The sequence below is a fragment of the Pelodiscus sinensis genome, chromosome 4 (genome assembly GCF_049634645.1).
Source record: "Pelodiscus sinensis isolate JC-2024 chromosome 4, ASM4963464v1, whole genome shotgun sequence".
Taxonomy (NCBI): Eukaryota; Metazoa; Chordata; order Testudines; family Trionychidae; genus Pelodiscus; species Pelodiscus sinensis.
This window is the reverse complement of record NC_134714.1, coordinates 127,820,463-127,840,145: the sequence shown is the minus strand read 5'-3', so window position 1 is coordinate 127,840,145 and position 19,683 is coordinate 127,820,463. Positions and strand designations below refer to the sequence as shown.

The window sequence follows — 19,683 nt, the reverse complement described above, 5'->3', positions numbered from 1 at the left end:
CAGACATGTAGATAAACATAATTTGTTAGGGAAAAGTCAACATGGTTTCTGTAAAGGGAAATCATGCCTTACTAATCTATAAGAGTTCTTTTAGGGGGTCAACAAGCATGTGGAGAAGGGGGATCCAGTGGATATAGTGTACTTAGATTTCCAGAAAGCCTTTGACAAGGTCCCTTACCAAAGGCTCTTAAGTAAAGTAAGTTGTCATGGGATAAGAAGGAAGGTCCTTTCATAGAATGATAACTGGTTAAAAGACAGGAAACAAAGGGTAGGAATAAAGGATCAGTTTTCAGAATGGAGAGAGGTAACTAATGGTGTCCCCCAAGCGTCCGTACTGGTACCAATCCTATTCAACATATTTTAAATGATCTGGAGAAAGGGGTAAATAGTGAAGTGGCAAAATTTGCTCATGATACTAAATGGCTCAGGATAGTTAAGAACAAAGCAGACTGAAGGGTTTCAAAAGGATCTTACAAAACTAGATGATTGGACTATAAAATGGCAAATGAATTTTAATCCTGATGAATGCAAAACAATGCATATGGAAAAAATAATCCCAACTATACTTATAAAATGATGGGGACTGATTTAGCTATAACCACTCAAGAGAGAGATCTTGGAGTCATTATGGATAGTTCTCTGAAAACATCCACTCTGTGAGGTGACAGTCAAAAAAGCAAACAGAATGTTTGGAATAATTTAAAAAAGGGATAGAGAATAAGAAAGAGAATATCTTATTGCCTCTATATAAATTCATGGTATGCTCATTTCTTGAATACTGAGTACAGATGTGGTCATCTCATCTCAAAAAAGATGTATTGGCATTGGAAAAGGTTCAGAAAAGAGCAACAAAATTATTAGGGGTTTGGAACAGGTGCCCTATTAAGAGAAATTAAAAAGACTTGGACTTTTCATCTTAGAAAAGAGGAGACTAAGGGGGATATAATAGAGGTCTACAAAATCATGACTGGTATGGAAAAAGTGAATAAGGACAAGTTATTTACTTGTTCCCACAGCATAAGAACTAGGGGCCATCAAATGAAATTAGTAGGTAGCAAACAAAAGGAAGTTTTTCTTCAAGCTGCGCACAGTCAACCTGTGGAACTTCTTTCCAGAGGATGTTGTGAAGACCAGGACTTTAGCAGGATTCAAAAAAGAACTAGATACATTCATGGAGGTTAGGCCAATCAATACATATTAGCCAGGATGGGTAGGAATGGTGTCCCTCGCCTCTGTTTGTCAGAGGCTGGAAATGGATTACAGGGGAGGGATCATTTGATGATTCTGTTCTGTTCACTCCTTCTGGGACATCTGGTGGCCACTGGGCTAGATAGACCTTTGGTCTGACCCAGTATGGCAGTTCTTATGTTCTTCTTTCATGTTGTTGGTTTGTCCCCAACAGGGAAAGCTCAGGCTAAGAATGGCTGGGGAAAATTATTCTGCAGTGACAGAGTTCTTCCTCCTGGCTCTCACAGACAAGCCCAAGCTGCAGGTCACCCTCTTTGTGGTGTTTCTATCCATCTATGTGGCAGCTCTGCTGGGGAATCTGGGGATGATCATCTTGATCAGAATTGATCCCCGACTCAACTCCCCCATGTACTTCTTCCTCAGCAATTTGTCCTTCATAGATATTTGCAGCACCTCGACCATCACCCCCAAGATGCTGGTGACCTTATGCAATCAAAATACCATTTCTCTTCCTGGCTGCATAGCACAGCAGTTCTTCTATTCGGGGGTCATCACCCTGGAAGCCATCACGCTGGCAGTGATGGCGTATGACCGCTATGTAGCCGTATGCAACCCTCTGCACTATAACACAGCCATGTCTCCCGCCATTTGCTTTCAGCTCGTCACCTGTTCCTACGCGGCCAGCTTCACCACTGCCATCGTCCAAGTCAGCTGTACCTTCAGTTTAGTCTTCTGCAGCTCCCACAGGATCCAGCATTTCTTCTGCGACATCCACCCGCTGCTGAAACTCTCCTGCTCTGACACCTGCATCAACGAGATGGTGCTCTTCACTTTCAGCTTTGTCATTGGCTTGCCCACTTCCCTGCAAATCCTCGTATCCTACTCATACATCCTCATGGCCATCTTGCGGATCCGCTCCACCGAGGGAAGGCGCAAGGCCTTCTCCACCTGCGCCTCCCACCTGACGGCCGTCTCGGTGTTCTACGGGAGTACTTTGTTTATATATTTACACCCTACGGCCAGCTATTCATTGGACAGCAACATAGTGGTCTCCGTGTTCTACACCATGGTGATCCCCATGCTGAACCCCCTGATCTACAGCCTGAGGAACAAGGAAGTGAAGCAGGCTATGAGGAGAACCATCAGCAAGAGGATTGTTCTGTAAAACTCACTGCAGAAAGTTAGGCGCACCCCAAAACCTGATAAGACTATAGAGATACTTGATAATATGTCACTTGGTTGTGCCCAGTAGAACCCCACGAATCCATGGCTATCTGCTTTATATTCACAGGTGTTTACATCAGTGGAGATGGATGTGGATATCCTGTGGCTCGTTTTTGCGGTTACGGATGTGGATGCGGATACAAATTTTGTATCTAGAACTCTACAAATTTGGGGGTAATCTGCTTTATATATGCAGGCATCCACCTTCACAGATTACCCATGGCTCATTAGTGCAAATGAAGATGTGGGTACAAATTTTGTGTCCATGCAGGGCTCTATTGTGCAAAGAGCCAGAACTGAGCTTGAAACACAGAGGTGCAGATTTGTAGACAGGAGACGTGCGGGGGGGAGGGGGAGGGGAAGGGGAAGGGGAGGGGACAGGGACAGGGGGAGCTAATTAAGGTATTTCAACCTTTAGAATCAGCTATTTCAAGAAGATCAGAAGTGTGAGGTGGTGAGGCGGTGCATGTTTCTTCCGGTGGTTGAATGTCTATAGGTGCAGCATTGGTGCCTATGAAGCAAAGGAAGACTGGGCTTCAGATCCTGTATCAAAGGGCCTGCTGAACTCTTGGGCTAACTGTGCATGGTAGTGGGAACAGTGGCATAACGAAGGGTGGATGGGGGGGAGGGCAGTTGCTCCCAGGCACTACGCTAGGAGGGGCATCCATTCAGCTGCAAATGTCCATCACGAGGTGTACCGGTAGTTCGGAATAGGAATCCTAGTTCGAACTACCTAGTTCGAGCCCCGTGTAGCCGCGCTGCACGGGGTTCGAGCCAGCGGGGTTTTAAAAATGGCAGCTCCCCGCTTATGCAAATGAAGCCCGGGAAATTCAAATCCCGGGCTTCATTTGCAAGTGCGGTATGCCTACATTACCCCGCTAGTTCGAACTAGCGGGGTAGTGTAGACATACCCTTACAGGTTTATTAAAAGACTTATAAAAGCATATGGCTATTGCTCTCTTTCTTAACTGTTAACAAATACAGATTTTAAAAATGGTTACAAAGAAAATAAAGATAGAAAATAGAAATAATGGTACCAAGTGACAGCTTAATCTTTAAAGAGCTCTAACACTATGTATATATATACTTAAGCAAAAGACCACATCCAGGTACAATTTTTACCCCTTTCTGTGCCTCTCAACTCCAGCGTGTCAGTCCAGGGCCGGTCTCTCAATTCCTAGGAAAGACGAATACGAGGTGGGCGTCCCCTCTGGAACCTCGGGAGATCAAACACCTAACCCAACCAGCAGATAGATGGTAGATTGACACTCAGAGAAAATGTGCTGCTGGACCCATCTATATACCGCTGGGGGCCCGTATCCTCTTTCTTATCTAAGAGGCCAAATTCTACTGGTCCGTTTTGTGGCGCCAGTTTTTACAAGCAAGTTTCAAGTTAATTTACACTTGCAAGAGAGATAACTAAATTGTGAGTACTAGACATTTTTTACTGGGCGGGGAGGGCCTTGCTCTGCTTGGCCAATTAGTGAAAGCACAAAAGAATGGAGGAAATTGACATTTCAAGATGCTACACATGAGCCTTGAAGCTGACAGAGAAACATGGGTTTGCTATTATAACGTATTGTGTCCTCAATTATTGGTGATCATGTATTTAAAGACTGTGCGTTCAGTGTCTCTCATCCCATATGTGGTGACCCATAGGGAATTAACAAAAGAAAATCAGAGGGATCTCAAGGCATTGACAATTACAATTTAAAGCAAAGATGGTATCCCTTTGTCACTCCACACACACACATTTTTTAGGTCAAGCATTGTCTGTCAACAAAGTCCTACTTGTTAGCTTGCAGAAGTAATTCAAGGGTGTTTGTGATGAAAATGTATAGTGAAGTAGTTTCACAACCACTACATAGTAATATTGAAGCATTACTCTTTAATTATACATCTCCCACCACATACAGATGACGCACATTCGCCTAAATTGCAACGTACTATCACACTCTTACCTGATCACAAGAGAACAAAGGATTCACCTCTCAGCACTCCTTCTCCCAATGATACACCTTATGTCTCCAGTGAAGTCTCCATATCCATAATCATAGGACTGTCCAGAACGTAAAGATGGGGATCGCATTTAGTTTTTCTCCTTATGATAACGTCATTTTCATCCTTGCCTCAAGAATCATTCCTCAAAGAAAATTCTTGCTGACGGCAACTGTGTATTTTCTGCTGCTTCATTTCCCAGCTTCTATCCTGTCTCACTAGCATGGCACCATTTTTGTGAACATCTTGATAACTTACAGTCAGCATGGATTTGTAATCATGTCAAACCAACCCAATAGCTTTCTTTGATAGGATAATGAGCCTTGTAGATAAGGGGGTAGTGGTAGATGTGGTATACCTAGATGTTAGTAAAGCATTTGATATAGTCTAGCATGACCTTCTTATACAAATAAACTAGGGAAATACAACCTAGATGCTGCAACTATTAGGTGGGTGAATAACTGGTTGGATGACCATTCTTAGAGAGTAGTTATTAATAGTTCACAGTCATGGTGGAAGGGCATAACAAAAGGGTTTCCATGGGGATTAGTTTTGGGACTGGTTTTGTTCAATATTTTCATCAATGATTTAGATGATGGCATGGAGAATACACTTATAAAGTTTGCAGATGAAACCACGCTCGGAAGGGTTGCACGTGCTTTGGAGGATAAGGTCACAAAGCAAAATGATCTGGACAAACTAGAGAAATGGTCTGAGGTAAATAGAGTGAAATTCAATAAGGAAAATGCAAAGTGCTCCACTGAGGAAAGAACAATCAATGTCATGCATACAAAATGGGAAGTGACTGTCTAGGAAAGAGTACTCCAGAAAGGGATTTAGGGGTCATAGTGGACCACAAGCTAAATATGAGTCAACAGTGTCACACTTTTGCAAAAAAAAGCAAATATAATTCTGGGAAGCATTAACAGGAGTGTTGTGAGCAAGACACGAGAAGTCATTCTTCCGCTCTACTTTGTGCTGAAAGGTCTCAACTGGAGTATTGTGTCCGGTTCTGGATGCCACATTTCAGGAAAGGTATGGACACATTAGAGAACATCCAGAGAAGAGCAACAAGAATGATTAAAGGTCTAGAAAACATGAGTTATGAGGAAAGACAGAAAGAATTGGGTTTGTTTAGTTTAGAAAAGAGAAGATTGAAAGGGGACATGAGAGCAGTTTTCAAGTATCTAAATGGGTGTTGCAAAGAAGAGGGAGAAAAATGGTTCTGCTTGGCCTCTGATGATAGCTTAAATTGTAGCACAGGAGGTTTAGGTTGGATATTAGGAAAAACTTCCTACCTGTCACGGCAATGAAGCACTGGAATAAATTGCTTAGGTAAGCTGTAGAATCTCAACCACTGGAGATGTTTAAAAGCAGGTTAGACAAGCACCAGTCAGGGATGTTCTACATCAGAGGTGAGGAACCCTCAGGCCTAGGAGCCAGATGCGGCCTCTGACTTGCCTAGATCCAGCCCTCAAGGCTCAGAGCTCCCCTCCTAGCATTGGGGAGCCTGTATCTACTGAAAGACAGGAGCACACAAAATCTACTAGCCTAGGCCCCCTAGGCTCTGGTGTGTGAGAGGAATGTGGGGAGTGTCTTTCTCCTTCTCAGTCAGGGACCACGTCAGTGAAGGTTTGGGGTACAGTTATAGCTGTAAGCAGACGCTACTGAACCACCACACATGCATGCATCCTGACAATGGTCTCGGCTCAATCAGTGGCAGGATTTTGCACTGCCCCCTAGGCGGGACAAAGAATTAAGATGAGATATTGCAATAGGCTTACACTTAGACTATCTGTGAAACACATCATGGCTGCGTCTAGATCGGCATGATTTTCTGCAAATGCTTTTAATGGAAAAGTTTTCCATTAAAAGCATTTTCGGAACAGAGTGTCTAGATTGGCACAGACACTTTTCCGCAAAAGCACTTTTCTGACATTGCCATTTTCGAAATTGGGGCTTTTTTGCGGAAAACAAATCTGAGCTGTCTACACTGGTCCTTTTGTGCAAAAGCTTTGCGCAAAAGGGACTTTTGCCTGAACGGGAGCAGAATAGTATTTCCGCAAGAAGCACTGATTTCTTACAGTAGGAAGCCAGTGCTTTTGCGGAAATTCAAGCGGCCAGTGTAGACAGCTGGCAAGTTTTTCCGGAAAAGCTGCTGATTTTTTGGAAAAACTGGCCAGTCTAGACACAGCCTATATGTATCATCTTCTGCATTTCATTACTTTCTTGTTACCTCCCCTTGTACTTTCCTCCTGATACTCCAGACAAACATCATCAATTCAGACATTTATCACCTTTGTCAAACCATTTTGTCATGTGCTAGGTCAGAGTGTTCTTGTACTGTCCTGGTGGGATGTATTTACATGTTCCTTGTGGGTTTGCAGGGCTAGCAATACTAGTGCCAAGTTCATGTCCCAGACACTGACTTGCAGGCAAATATCTGCTTTTGACAGGGCTTGTTACTCATAGTATAACTCCTGCTCACTTTGGTTCAGGCCTCAGGCCTTACACTAGGCCGATAGCTCAGGCTCTTTCTTTGTCCTACGGCCTTCCTTGGAAGCCATGGGGCATAGATCATTTGCTGATCTGAACCACAGTAAATGGTGGATTCTCTGGAACTTGAAGTCTTGAAATCATGATCTGAGGACTCCAGTAACTCAACCAGAGGTTGTGGGTCTATAGGGGTTCGGTGGGGGAGGCTCCGTGGCCTGTGATGTCAGACTAAGTGATCTGGCTTTAAATTCTAAGAGCCCATGAGTCTCTCTCAGCGTCTGAGCAGCGCATTCAAGTGACAAGGCCTCAGAGCAGAGATGGTGGGGCTTTGTCAGTGCAGAGAGCCCTGAGCAGCTTGTATACAGCAGGCGAGTTGGAAGAGGCCATGGCTGTGGGGGGAGTAGAAGCTGGGGACGGTGTCTTTGACCCCAGGGCAGTCTGACATACCCCTTTCCCCAGAGAGAGACAGAGGCTTCCCCTGCATGAACCTGGAACTTCAGAGCTTGTCTTTCCTAGAGCATCTGTGGGGAACATTAGCTGGGTCAGTCTGTTCTTCCCCCTCTCCACTGTATCTGTGCTCACCCTTTGCAGCCCCATACTTGTGTCTGGGGCCTTTTGCCCCACCTCCTTCATTGTTATGGCAGGGTCTCATAGGAGTGAAACTATTGGGTTCTCATCATAGTTTTAAAATCAGAAACGCGTATGTGTACCTCTCATTTGTACCCGTGTTTCAGTTTCACTAGGGCCTAAAAAAAATGGGCCTAGTGATCCAGCAAAAATATGCACTCGTTTTTTCTGATTTTCATGGCGTCTCTGTTGTTCCAGCAGAGGGAATGGTGTTGCAGTAGAAACAGAAAATAAAAGTAACATTTCAGTAAAATACGAAAACCAGGCAAGGTGTGGGCATCAAATATTTAAATGAGCACATGCAATCATTTGAATTAATTTTCCAGTTTTATGAACCTTCAGACTCATCTGTATAGAATTCCTCTGAGAAATGTCAGGAAAATGAGCTCCTGGATTTTGAACTCCCATGAGGACCTCTCAAAGAAGAGTGAAAAATTCTATATAAAGGCTCACCCGCCAAGCAACCCAGGCATCTCCTCCCAGTCAGAATCTAGTCAGGGTCTTCCCAGGCAGAAAGACAATTGTCACACATTCAGACAAGCAAAGGCATGTCACTCACACCTGAACATGAATCTCCTTGATGGTCCTGCAATTCCGATTACAGGCTAATGAGGAAGCCAATGAACTTTGATACCCAAGATGTGTCTTGCAGCTTCCTGGTAAGTCACTTATATTTTTTGGTGTTCAGAGTCATAGATAGCTGGAATCAGGAAAATTCTTTTAGTGTCACTACAGAGTCCAATTTTCTTTCCTCCAGCTCTTAAGATGTGCAGATTTCTTTCTACCCTACGCAGTGCGGTCCCACTGCTCAGTCGCAGACCTTTTTCCTAATATCTTAACCAAAACACCTCTCTTTAATCTTCTCTTTAACCTTCCTTAGCCTACCTTCTTCTGAAACAGTGGCTAATCCCCCCTTCTCAGGCTATGTTATTCTACCAAAGCTATGTGCTTTTGTTTCTCCATTAGTCATGTCATTAGATAACACACATTCACAGTAATTTCGGGGGGTAACCGAGTTAGTCTGTACAGGATAAACATCAAAAACAACAAATGGTCTGGTAGCACTTTCTAGACTAACAAAATGTTTTGTTAGTCTCTAAAGTGCTACCAAACCATTTGTTGTTTTTTAAGTTTATTCACAGTAATATCGACCTTCTTTCCACCCTCTGCTTTCCTACCAAGACTTATGTTAATGACCATCCTTTGTAGTTTCTTTATTTTTCAGCAATGTCACTTTCTTAAGGAAAAATAATTTGTAGAAAGAAAGCAACATAAATTGGCATTACTAAAAAGAAGTTGATGCAAAACTCCCCAACTTCATGTTTATTCAGTCCTAACCACTGAGCACTGGATGTTGAGCTCAGATTTTCCAGATTAATCTGACTACACCTTGCACTGCTAAATAGCTACTCTCATGGACTCCCTGTCTTTGATACAGACTGCAGCTCTGTCCAGTTTTCATGTTTCTGAGCACACCAATGTCATGTGTTCAGTTTCTGGCCCTTACTTGTCTTGGAGTAGAATGTCATGAGTCTTCCAACTTGGCTTGACTACATCACCTGTTTACCAACCACTTATCACCTGTGGGTCTCTCTTTTCAGCTTCTGGGTTTTCTTTTGGGGGAAGCCCATGACCAATAAAACTGGGCAAACTTCTTAAAATTACATTTTTTATTTATCAGCTGAAACAAAGCATTATTCAAATGGGGAGCATAAAACAACAAATAGCCTTCATAGATTATTTAATTTTAAAGACCTATAATCCTATAACAGTGTCAAAAGCAGGTCTAATGTCTTCAGACAACCCCATGGGATCTTAAAAAATTCTCAGGGGAGTTAGTCTGTATCGTTAAATCAACGAGTGCTCCTGTGGCATCTTAGAGACTAACCAAAATATATAGAGTCATGAGCTTTCATGGGAAAAACCCACTTCCTTGGATGAACTGGAGTGGAAATAATAGAAACCAAGAGATGATGTTCATCTGTTTGCACCTGGAGAAGAAGATGATGTTTGTTTGTATCTGTGCGTGTTTCTTTATGCAGTTGGTGGATTTCCACTTCATACAGCTAACTGCAATGCCTTGTGTGTTAAAAAAAAATCTCAGCAGGGAAGCCATGTTAGTTTGAAGCTTTAAAAAGAATGAGTGGTCCTTGTTCTCCCATTGCAAGCTTGGATGGCTGTCTCACAGCTTACAAGCATTCTTTCTTTTGTGGGATGTTTATTCAAGCATTTGTGACCTTCGTCAGCCTGCTCATTAAGCCAGTTCTGTAGCCTGGGAGGGGATCAGGCCAGGGCTGTCTGAGCCCATAGATTTGTTCATGCTACAGCCAGAAGGAATGACTGGGATCATGTCGTGTGGCCTCCTCTATAGGGCAGGTCAGGTCAGGACAGAGAACTCCCCCAAAATAATTCCTAGAGGGTAGTTTTTAAAAAACAAACCCAACATCAATTTAAAAATTGACAGTAATGGAGACTCCCACACAACACTTATTAAAGCTTTCCAGTGATTGATTGCCTGCACTGTTAAAAGTATTTGCCTCATTTCCTGACTAAATTTGTCTAGCAGTCATGTAAATGTCTTTCAGTCATTGGATTGAGTTGGAGAATCTGCCACAACCCTTGGTAGGTTTTTCCAATGGTTAAGTATCCTCACTTAAACATTTACACCTGGGCTGTGTCTATACTGGCCGCGAGTTCTTCACAAGCACACTGATGTTCTAATGTATGAAATCGGTGCTTCTTGCACAAGAACTATGATGTTCCCTCTCAGGAATAAGCCCTCTTGTGCAACTGTTCTTGTGCAAGAGGCCAGTGTAGACAGGCAACATGAATTTCTTGTGCAAGAAAGCCTTATGGTTAAAATGGCCATCTACGCTTTCTTGCGCAAGAGAGCATCTACACTGGGCATGGATGCTCTCGCGCAAAAGCACATCTCTTGCGCAAATGCACATGCCAGTGTAGACACTCTCTTCTGGAAGAGTATTTGCACAAGAACTCTTCTGCAAATGAGTTCTTGCGCAAAATCATGCCAGTGTAGACATAGCCCTGATGTGCTATCTAAATTTACCTGGCTTCAATTTCTAGCCATTGGGCCATGTTATGTCTTTCTCTGAGAGACTAAAGAGACCATTATCAAATATTTGTTCCCTGTGCAGATACGTATAGATTGCCATCAAGTCACCCCTTAACCTGCACTTTGTTCAGCTAAATAGATTGAGCTATATGAGTCTATCGCTAGAAAGCAGATTTTCTAAGCTTTTGATCATTCTCGTGGCTCTTCTCTTAATCCTCTCTAATTTATCAACTATCCAATCTACTGTGAGCAAGACATGAGAGGTCATTCTTCCATTCTAATCCACCCTGGCTAGGCCTCTACTGGAGTACTGTGTCCAGTTCTTGGCACCACATTTCAAGAAAGATGTGGAGAAATAGGAGAGGGTCCAGAGAAGAGCAACAAAACTGATGAAAGCTGAAGAAAACATGACCTTTGAGGGAAGACTGAAAGAATTGGGCTTGTTTAGTTTGGAAAAGAGAAGACTGAGAAGGGGCATGATAGCAGTTTTCAAGTACCTAAAAGGGTATTACAAGGAAGAAGAAGAAAAATTGTTCTCCTTGATCTCTGAGGGTAGGACAAGAAGCAAAGGACTTAAATTGCAGCAAGGGATGTTTAGGTTGGACATTAGGAAAAATTTCCTACCTGTCAGTGTGGTTAAGCACTGGAATAAATTGCCTAGGGAGGTTGTGGAATCTCCATCATTGGAGCTATTTAAGAGCAGGTTGGATAAACATCTGTCAGGGATGAGCTAGATGGTGCTTGGTCCAGTTGTGAGGGCAGAGGATTGGACTTGATGACCTCTCGAGGTCCCTTCCAGTCTAGTGTTCTATGATTGTATTCTATGATTAACAGCCTACTTGAACTGTGGACACCCCAACTAGACACGTTATACTAATAGCAGTTGCACCAGTGCCAAATCTAGAGGTACAATACCTTCTTGACTCCTCCTTGAGATTCCCATTTATGTATCCCAGGATTGCATTTGTGCTTTTGGCCATATTTTCTCACTGAGAGCTCAGGTTCCACTGATTCTCCACCATGATGCACAAATCTTTTCCAGAGTCACTGATTCCCAAGATAGAGTCCCCATTCGTCTAAGTTCTGTACCTCTGGATGTGTACACTTACGTATAGCCACATTAAAATGCATGTTTTCTTGAGCCCAGCTTACCAAGTCACGGTGTATCAGTGAGCTGTCCTATTCATTCTGTTGTGCTCCCCCAATTGTTGCGTCATTGACAAGCTTTATGATTAATAATTGGAGCTTTTCTTAATTCTGGACTTGTTTCTTACCATCTCTTGGAAATTGGCCATCTTGAGCTCCCTTGTCTTTCCTGCATGATCCAGCCAAGGCACTGCTTTAGAGTGGGATGACTAGACTAAAATATCCATAGAGAAAAGCACCATTCCATAACCCAGCCAACCTATGGGATTACCAGACAATTACACTTCCCACGAACAGCCTTGGAGGGTGGAACTGAAAGAAATGACTTTTGCTTTGAGAACAGATGGAGGCTCTGCTCACAATGGCAGCTGGGCTCTGCACTGCGCCATGTTTAATGCTGTTGTCCTTTTCCCTGGCAGATGAACCTTCTCCAAGGCATGGCAGGGGGAAATCAGTCCCTGGCAACAGAGTTCATCCTCCTGGGGCTAACAGATCAGCCAAAACTAAAGGTGGCCTTCTTCATCTTGTTCTTAGTAATTTATGCTATCAGCCTGCTGGGGAACCTGGGAATGATGGTGTTCATTGGGATTGACACCCGACTGCATACCCCCATGTACTTCTTCCTCAGGAACTTGTCCCTGGTAGATCTCTGCTGCACCTCCACCATCACTCCCACGTTGCTGGCGACTCTGTTATTGGAAGAGAAGAGCATTTCTTTCTCTGGGTGTGCAGCACAAATGTTTCTCTATGGAGGGTTTATGACTGCGGAGGCCATCATTTTGGCAGTGATGGCGTATGACCGCTATGTCGCCGTATGTAACCCATTGCTTTACAGCACAGTGATGACCCAGGCAGTTTGCCTTCGGTTGGTCGGTGGTTCCTACGCAGCCGGTTTCATGAGTGCCATTGTGCAAGTCAGCTGCACCTTCAGTTTATCGTTCTGCAACTCCCACAGGATCCAGCATTTCTTCTGTGACATCCACCCGATGCTGAAACTCTCCTGCGCTGACACCCGCATCAATGAGATAGTGCTCTTCACTTTCAGCTTTGTCATTGGCTTGCCCGCTTCCCTGCAAATCCTCATCTCCTACTCATACATCCTCACCACTGTTCTGCGGATGCACTCCATGGAGGGCAGGCACAAGGCCTTCTCCACCTGCACCTCCCACCTGACGGCCGTCACTGTGTTCTACGGAAGTGCTCTGTTTATATACTTACGCCCCTCATCCATTGACTCATTGGACTACAACAGGGTGGCCTCTGTGTTTTACACAGTAGTCATCCCCATGCTGAACCCCCTAATCTACAGCCTGAGGAACACAGAGGTGAAGGAAGCCATCAAGAAAACCCTCAACTGGAAAGTTTGTTTGTAATATTGACTGTAGAAACATGATACAGTTTTCGTAATCTATTGTGAATCATTGGGGGTATGAAATGCCACCTAATTCTGTCTGGAGAGAAGGAATACACTGAGGCATAAGGGAGTGTGGTTTTGTTGCTTCACCTTGGGGTTTAAGTAGGTTATTCCATATATAAGAATCGGGAAACCCCGTCTGGCAACAAAACGTCTCAATGGCATGACAGTACGAGTGTGTTTCATGAGGACAAACTCATGTAAGAGAAAGCTCTGAGGCAAAGAGTGATTTGCAAAGTTAAAAGTTCTGCGTGATAGCTCACCGATCAAGAGACTACAGCAAAAAGCACTTGTCTTCTTCCACCACCAGGAAAGAGGAACAGTGAAGTGTTCTTCTTAACTCCAAGTGTACTACTCCTCCCAATATATGAAGCTACCCTCTTTGTCCTGTTATGGAACAGAGTGAAGGGAAGCCATTTGGTCCTCAGTGAACATGGAAGTACCATCCGCCCAAATCCCTTTTATAGCTGTTAAGGGTATAATAGTGGAGAGAGAGATTCTGTGGGGCACTAGGCATATGGTCTTAAGAAAGGATTTGGCAGTAACCAAGCAGCGTTCTCTTTCATTTTCTGCTCAGGATAATTTGTTTTGTTGCCTTTCTGTAAGCATTGCTCCCTCAAGGAAAATCTCAGCGAATGTATCTGCATGTTCCCCACCTCCTTTCTGAGTCATTTCACCAGTTGCATCTGTAACCCTTCTGCCAGGCCGAGTAAATAGCAGCAGCAAGGGCCGGGTTCAGTATCTAGGGGTCTCCTCCCAACGAGGTAATACAACACCGGCTCGAGCCCCCACCCAGTGACCTGGGAAATCTTACATACACCTCTGGGTGCCTCAAAAGAGGCAATTCTTCCCCTCTCGCAAGCACAGAGCCTCAGTATAGTAGCAAACCTTTAATAACATGAGGTAACCGACATCTGCATTAAATTGGGGAAACACCACAACTCGGATTTACCAACCAAACAATGATCAAAGGCCCTCCCCCCAGCCACAAAGCTCCCCAACGTCCCAAAAGTCCAACACCCCAAGAGTCTCAGCCCTGGGTCAGTGCCGTCCCAGGGTTCAAAAGTCCACCCGGCAGGGTTTCACCATCCCAACCTGGGGGGGGTGGGGATCGATGCACCTTACGTGGCCCGGCGGTGGCTCCGCCTCTCCGTGCTGCCGCCGTCAACGCGAGTCACTCCGCCACACTCCACTTGTCGTCAGGTAAGCCGCCTCCACTGTCCGGCTCCGCAAATCCGCCAACCGTCTCTGTCCACGCTCCGGGCTGCCAGCTGGTTGCTCCTGCCGCTGCTCCGCCACCTGCCGCTCCTACCAGCCACAGGCCGCCATCAGCCGCTCTGCTGTCTGCTCGCAGGTCGCCCTGCCAGCTGCATCTACTGTCCGCCTGCGCTTGCTGGTTGCCCCTTGCAAACCACTCTGCTAGCAGCACAGCGCCAGGCTCCCCTCAGCAACAGTGACTTCAGCTCTTGTCCACAGCTCAGCAACAGTGATTTCAGCTCTTGTCCACAGCTCAGCACACAGTGATTTCAGCTCTTGCCCACAGCACACAGTGATTTCAGCTCATAACAGAGGAGCCTTAGCGCTGGCCCACAGCAAAGTTAGCGCCACAGCTCACAACTAGACTCCTAATGGAATCTAAATTAACTCTGATATTCCACAGTGGAGAGAGGAGGGAGTGCAATCAGTGTTGTTTAGGCCCTCAGACAGGGCCCAGACACCAAGACCTGTCCCCAACCTCTCTCAATTTGACTGGGTTTGGAACCCATGCCCCTTGTCTAGCGAGTGCTACTTAGTTTATGGCGAATCCCTCTGTCATAAACAGTTCCACCATTCCATTGTCCTTGATTCGCATAATCAGGGTAACAACACTTTTATCCCCTCTGCCTCAATAACGGAGAGACTGGGGCTCCCACAGTGGCCAAAGTGACGATTTGGGCTGCTGTGGCACATACTAGACAGGGTGGGTGTGTCTATGCAAATTGGGCTCAGCCCCTGAAGTCTCTTTGCACCACTTGCCACAGTTCGCCACTAGATGTCAGGATAGAGTTTACCCTGACCCTGCTTACACATCTATATCGTGGCACCGTTCTAACATAACTCTTCACTTGCCAATACAAAGGTATTTAGAAGTGGAGGGACGGAGGCTGTCACATCTCTGATTTTCTTTAAAGCCTATTTGGTGTGACTGAATGTTGAAGACTCAGTCGGTGCTCTGTTTACTGGGCTGAAATACAACCATAAACGCCTGGATTAATTGCATACTTGTATCGGTGCCACAAAATGCGATTGATTTCTAAGGAGTTGTTTAAAAGGAAGGCCAGCGCATGTCAGTGGCGTATTAATTCTAGTCCGCACCAGTGTGTCATGCAGTTGCTGGCCTATACAGACCCTGCCATCATGCACTAATACCTCTTTAATGTGCATTAGCATAGTCCAGTTTCAAATGGTCCACATTAACTCCCACAGGCTAACTTTAGTGTATGCATGTAGGGTCTACACAGGCCAGTGATTGTGCAACACACAGGTGCAAACAATGATTTACACCTCACTTGTGCACCATGTAGACAAGCCCTGAGCTCCCCTAGGGAGCGGGGGAGTTGTGTGTCAGCATATAGAACATTGTGACACAAAGTCTGAGGGAGAAGAGGCAAAAAGTAGACCATATGGACCTATAAATAGACAAACCAAGGTCAGGGGAGCTTACACCATTTGCAAATAGTGCTCTAGATTCCAAATCATGATTAATTATCTCAACATGAGAAACAGTCCTGACAGTGAAAACGAGTGGTCCTGTGGCAACTTAGGGCATGTCTACACTAGGAAACTATTTCAAAATTACTTAAATTGACTTAACTCACAATGTAACAAAACTGAAATAGCATGTCCTCACAATGGAGAAGCCCTGAAATTAGTCCGAGGCAGGCTCCGTTAATGTGGTCGTGCTACCTCGACTTACAGCCCCAGGAAGCACTGGGGAGTAATGAGTCTGAATTATTCTGGAGGTAAGTATTTTGAAATAGCAGGAGCAGAATGTCCACACTAACACGATTTCAAAATAACTGTTTGGAAATTAGCGTTATTCCTCGAGGAAAACAGGAGAACAGATTTTGAAATAAGCGGCCCCTTGGATGCAAAACATGTATCCAAATAGCACTTAGCTATTTTGAAACAGAGTGTCTACACTGATTGGATGCTGAATTACCACACGGAACCAGTTAAGGCCACCCGGAACCAGTTTAAGGCCACCCGGAACCAGTTCAGGCAGGGCATCGCGTCAGTAGTTACCTCATGTGGCTGCTGCTTGAGGCTTTCTGAGGCTCATGCTTAAAGGGCCCCACCCACCGGACAGCCATTTCTCAGGTTTCTGTGCTTGCTTGCCTACGTCTCTGAGGGACAGCAAAGCATTTTTTCTTCTTGTTCTGGTTGCCCCGATTCAGGACACCACAGCACTCTGCAATGGAGCCAGAGCTGCCTCCAGGCACTCTTCAGTTCTTGGAGCTTTTGCTGCAAGTCATGCAGCACTTTCTGCAGGCTGCCTCCCAGGCTCTGCAGGAGCCCAACCCCCAGGGCTTCTGGGAGACCCTCCTCAGGTGGTGGAGTGGCTACAGGAGCTCGATGCTGCCCACCGTGGCCTGGATGCCATGCCCTGCCACATCTGGCATCTGGACACCAGTGCAGACTGGTGGGACCTCATTGTTCTGGAGCACTGAGGAGACCAACAATGGCTCTAGAACTTAGGAATGAAGAAGGACCCTTCCTTGAGCTCTATGAGTGGCTTGCCCCTACCCTGAGGCAACGGGATATATACATGAGGCCCGCCATTCCCCTCCAGAAGAATGTCTCCATCGCCCTCTAGAAACTCTCCAAGCTGGACAGGTACTAATCCATGGGGAATCAGTTCAGCATGGGGAGATTGACTATTGGGACCCTGCTTATGGCATTCTTGGGCTATTTTCCCAGGAAGGGGTGGAAGGACGGAATGGGCTTCCCTAGGGAAAAGGGGGTGCAGGTGAGGGTGGTGCAACTCCTCTTACCAGGAGGTTTGTTCCGTCCCACCCTCACAAAGCCCTTCCTGGGGTTGGGTTGCACCTGGTGATTGGGGGGAGGGGGACTTTAAAGGGGAACGGAGTAAGTGTCAGGTGCCATGGAACCCCTGTGATTCTCGGTTTGTTTGTCTCCTTCTGCAGGTGGTCAGGGTCATCAACAGCACCCTGCTGCACAGAGTCACCTGCCTGGCAAATGTGGATGCCATCATCAAGGGGGTTGGCACCTTAGGGCTTCCCCAACTGCAGAGGGCTATCGATGGGATACTTCCCTATTTGTGCTCCAGACCACTGGGCATCAAACTACATCAATCACAAGGGATAGTTTTTGGTGGTCCTGCAGGCTGTGACTGACCACCAGGACCAGTTTACGGACATATATGTTGGGTGGTTGGGGAAAGCATACCACGCACATGTGTTCAGGAACTCTAGTGTCTGCCAGAACCTGCACGCCGGGACTTTCTTCCCTGACCACCACATCAGGGTCGGGGACATGGACATGCTTGTATGCCTGGTGGGGGACGCTGCCTAGCCCCTGCAGTCGTGGCTCATGGAGCCGTACGCTGGCCACCTCAACCCCTCACAACAGACATTTAATGCCGGGCTGAGCAGGGCCCACATAGTGGTCAAGGGTGCCTTTGGCCTCCTGAAGGTGCATTTTAGATGCTTCCTCACCCGCCTGGACCTCAGGGAGCACAACATTCCACATGTGGTGGCTGCGTGCTGTGCCCTGCACATGTGTGAGAGGAAGGGGGAGGCCTTCCTGGAAGGGCGGGGGGTGGAGGAGGACCACTTAGGCAAGGCCTACAAGCAGCCGCGCACAACTGCCATCTGGCAGGCCCATCGGGGGGCTGTACACATCCAGGAGACCCTGAGGGAGAGCTTCTCCCCAGGGGATCAGTGACACTGTCCCCTGGTCCAACCCACTGGGGCTTCTGCTTCACCCCTCACTGCTGTCCCTCCACTTACCCCTCCCTATCGCCTCTTTCCTTCTTTTCCAACAACAAAATAAAAGTTTTGAAAAAGTAAACAGTCTGTATTTTCCATAACTGGGGGGGGGGGAGGAGGCCAGTGAAACTGGAAAGAGAGAGGAGAAAGAACCTGGGAGAGAGGACTAGAGAGGGTGGAAGAAGGGGCTGCGGAGTATCTGGGAGGAGGGAGCTGAAAGTGGGAAAAAGCAGTAGGAGAGGCTCTGGGATCGGGCTGGGAGTGGTGCCAGCCTCTGTGGACCCCACCGCCATGGGTGTGGGGGCCTCGGCATCCATGGGGAGTGGGCAGGGAGTGGAGGGAGCAGTATGAGAGGGAGTGGGAGGAGGCAGCGTGCTCTCCACCAGGGTGTGCACATCATTGCAGAAGGAGTGGCCCCATTGGTCCCCAAAAGCTGTTTGGGGTCTCAAAATTGTCCCTCGGGAACTTGGATGTCATGTCCACACATACATGAGGGCTCTTTCTTTGAATCCACTCTTACATCTTCTTCTGGTAGGAGACAAGCTACCAGTGTTCTCTACTGACATAAGCATTTCTTTCAATGACCTTTGAGTCTCCGACCTCAGGTCAACAGCACAGAGGCCATTTGTTTTGCAATTAGCACCTTGTCTGATAATGACCTTCATTCACTTTCCCCTGGGTTTCTTTGATGCCTGACCAGTTATTTAGTTTCAGGGGTATTTACAATGTAAATGTTTGTTATTGCGTTAAGACAGGACACAGAGAAGTACAACAATGCGCGCAACATCCCATTCGTTCTCCAAACGTTAAACACCCAAAACACGAAGCAGATTGATCTATATAAGATGGTCTCACTTCATTACACTGCGACCCCCTTTTGACAACCAAAATTACTGCATAGCCCTGGGAGGGGGGACCTACACCCGAGTCTGCCTGAGCCTCGCTGCCCTGGGAGTGGGGCTCCTTTCCTTAGAACAATGATATCCATCATTTCATGGTCATCTCACCTGAACTGTGGATGGGCATTGAAAATATTGTGTATGGGCTTTAAAACCATCATTAGTCACTTCAGAGTCAGAGGGAAAATAAAAGGACGGCTCCCTGACAGTGCGCATTGCATCATACAGGGTATCATTACCCCCCCCCCCATACTGAAATGACAACAAAAACATTTTAATTGCTTGTTCTACTCCCCCGCCCTTTGAGATCAACAGCCTCAAAATGCTACAGGGACTGTGTCCCAGGTGTCACAAAGGTGATTGCAAAAGCCCCAACACCAGCCTCTTCCGCACTGGGGGATGACTCTTTCCTTAGCAAGTAAGTTCAAATAAATATAGATGCGTAACAATGCATTTCCATTTCGCAGGTTAAGCAGAAATACCTCCAAGTGGGTTGATCTGTTAACTGGCCAAATCTAGGTGAGTTTAGAATGAAACACTTTATTTGATGGAGATGTGGTTAATGAAAAGAAATGTTTAGAAGTTATATTTGGAGATAAAAGCTGGGTTTGATCTATAAAGGAGCCT

At 45.9% G+C, this 19,683-nt stretch overlaps 2 protein-coding genes across 2 annotated transcripts; both read left to right on the top strand.

Moving 5' to 3' along the window:
• The first annotated feature begins 1,420 nt into the window (after positions 1-1,420).
• Positions 1,421-2,353, top strand: LOC102445954 (olfactory receptor 5G9-like). The gene has a single exon (XM_006116938.2). The coding sequence runs from the start codon at positions 1,421-1,423 to the stop codon at positions 2,351-2,353; it is 933 nt and encodes a 310-aa protein (XP_006117000.2).
• A 9,836-nt stretch (positions 2,354-12,189) lies between these two features.
• On the top strand, positions 12,190-13,125 carry LOC102462982 (olfactory receptor 5AP2-like). The gene has a single exon (XM_006116921.2). It carries the CDS (start codon positions 12,190-12,192, stop codon positions 13,123-13,125), a length of 936 nt encoding a protein of 311 aa, XP_006116983.2.
• Positions 13,126-19,683: the final 6,558 nt, after the last annotated feature.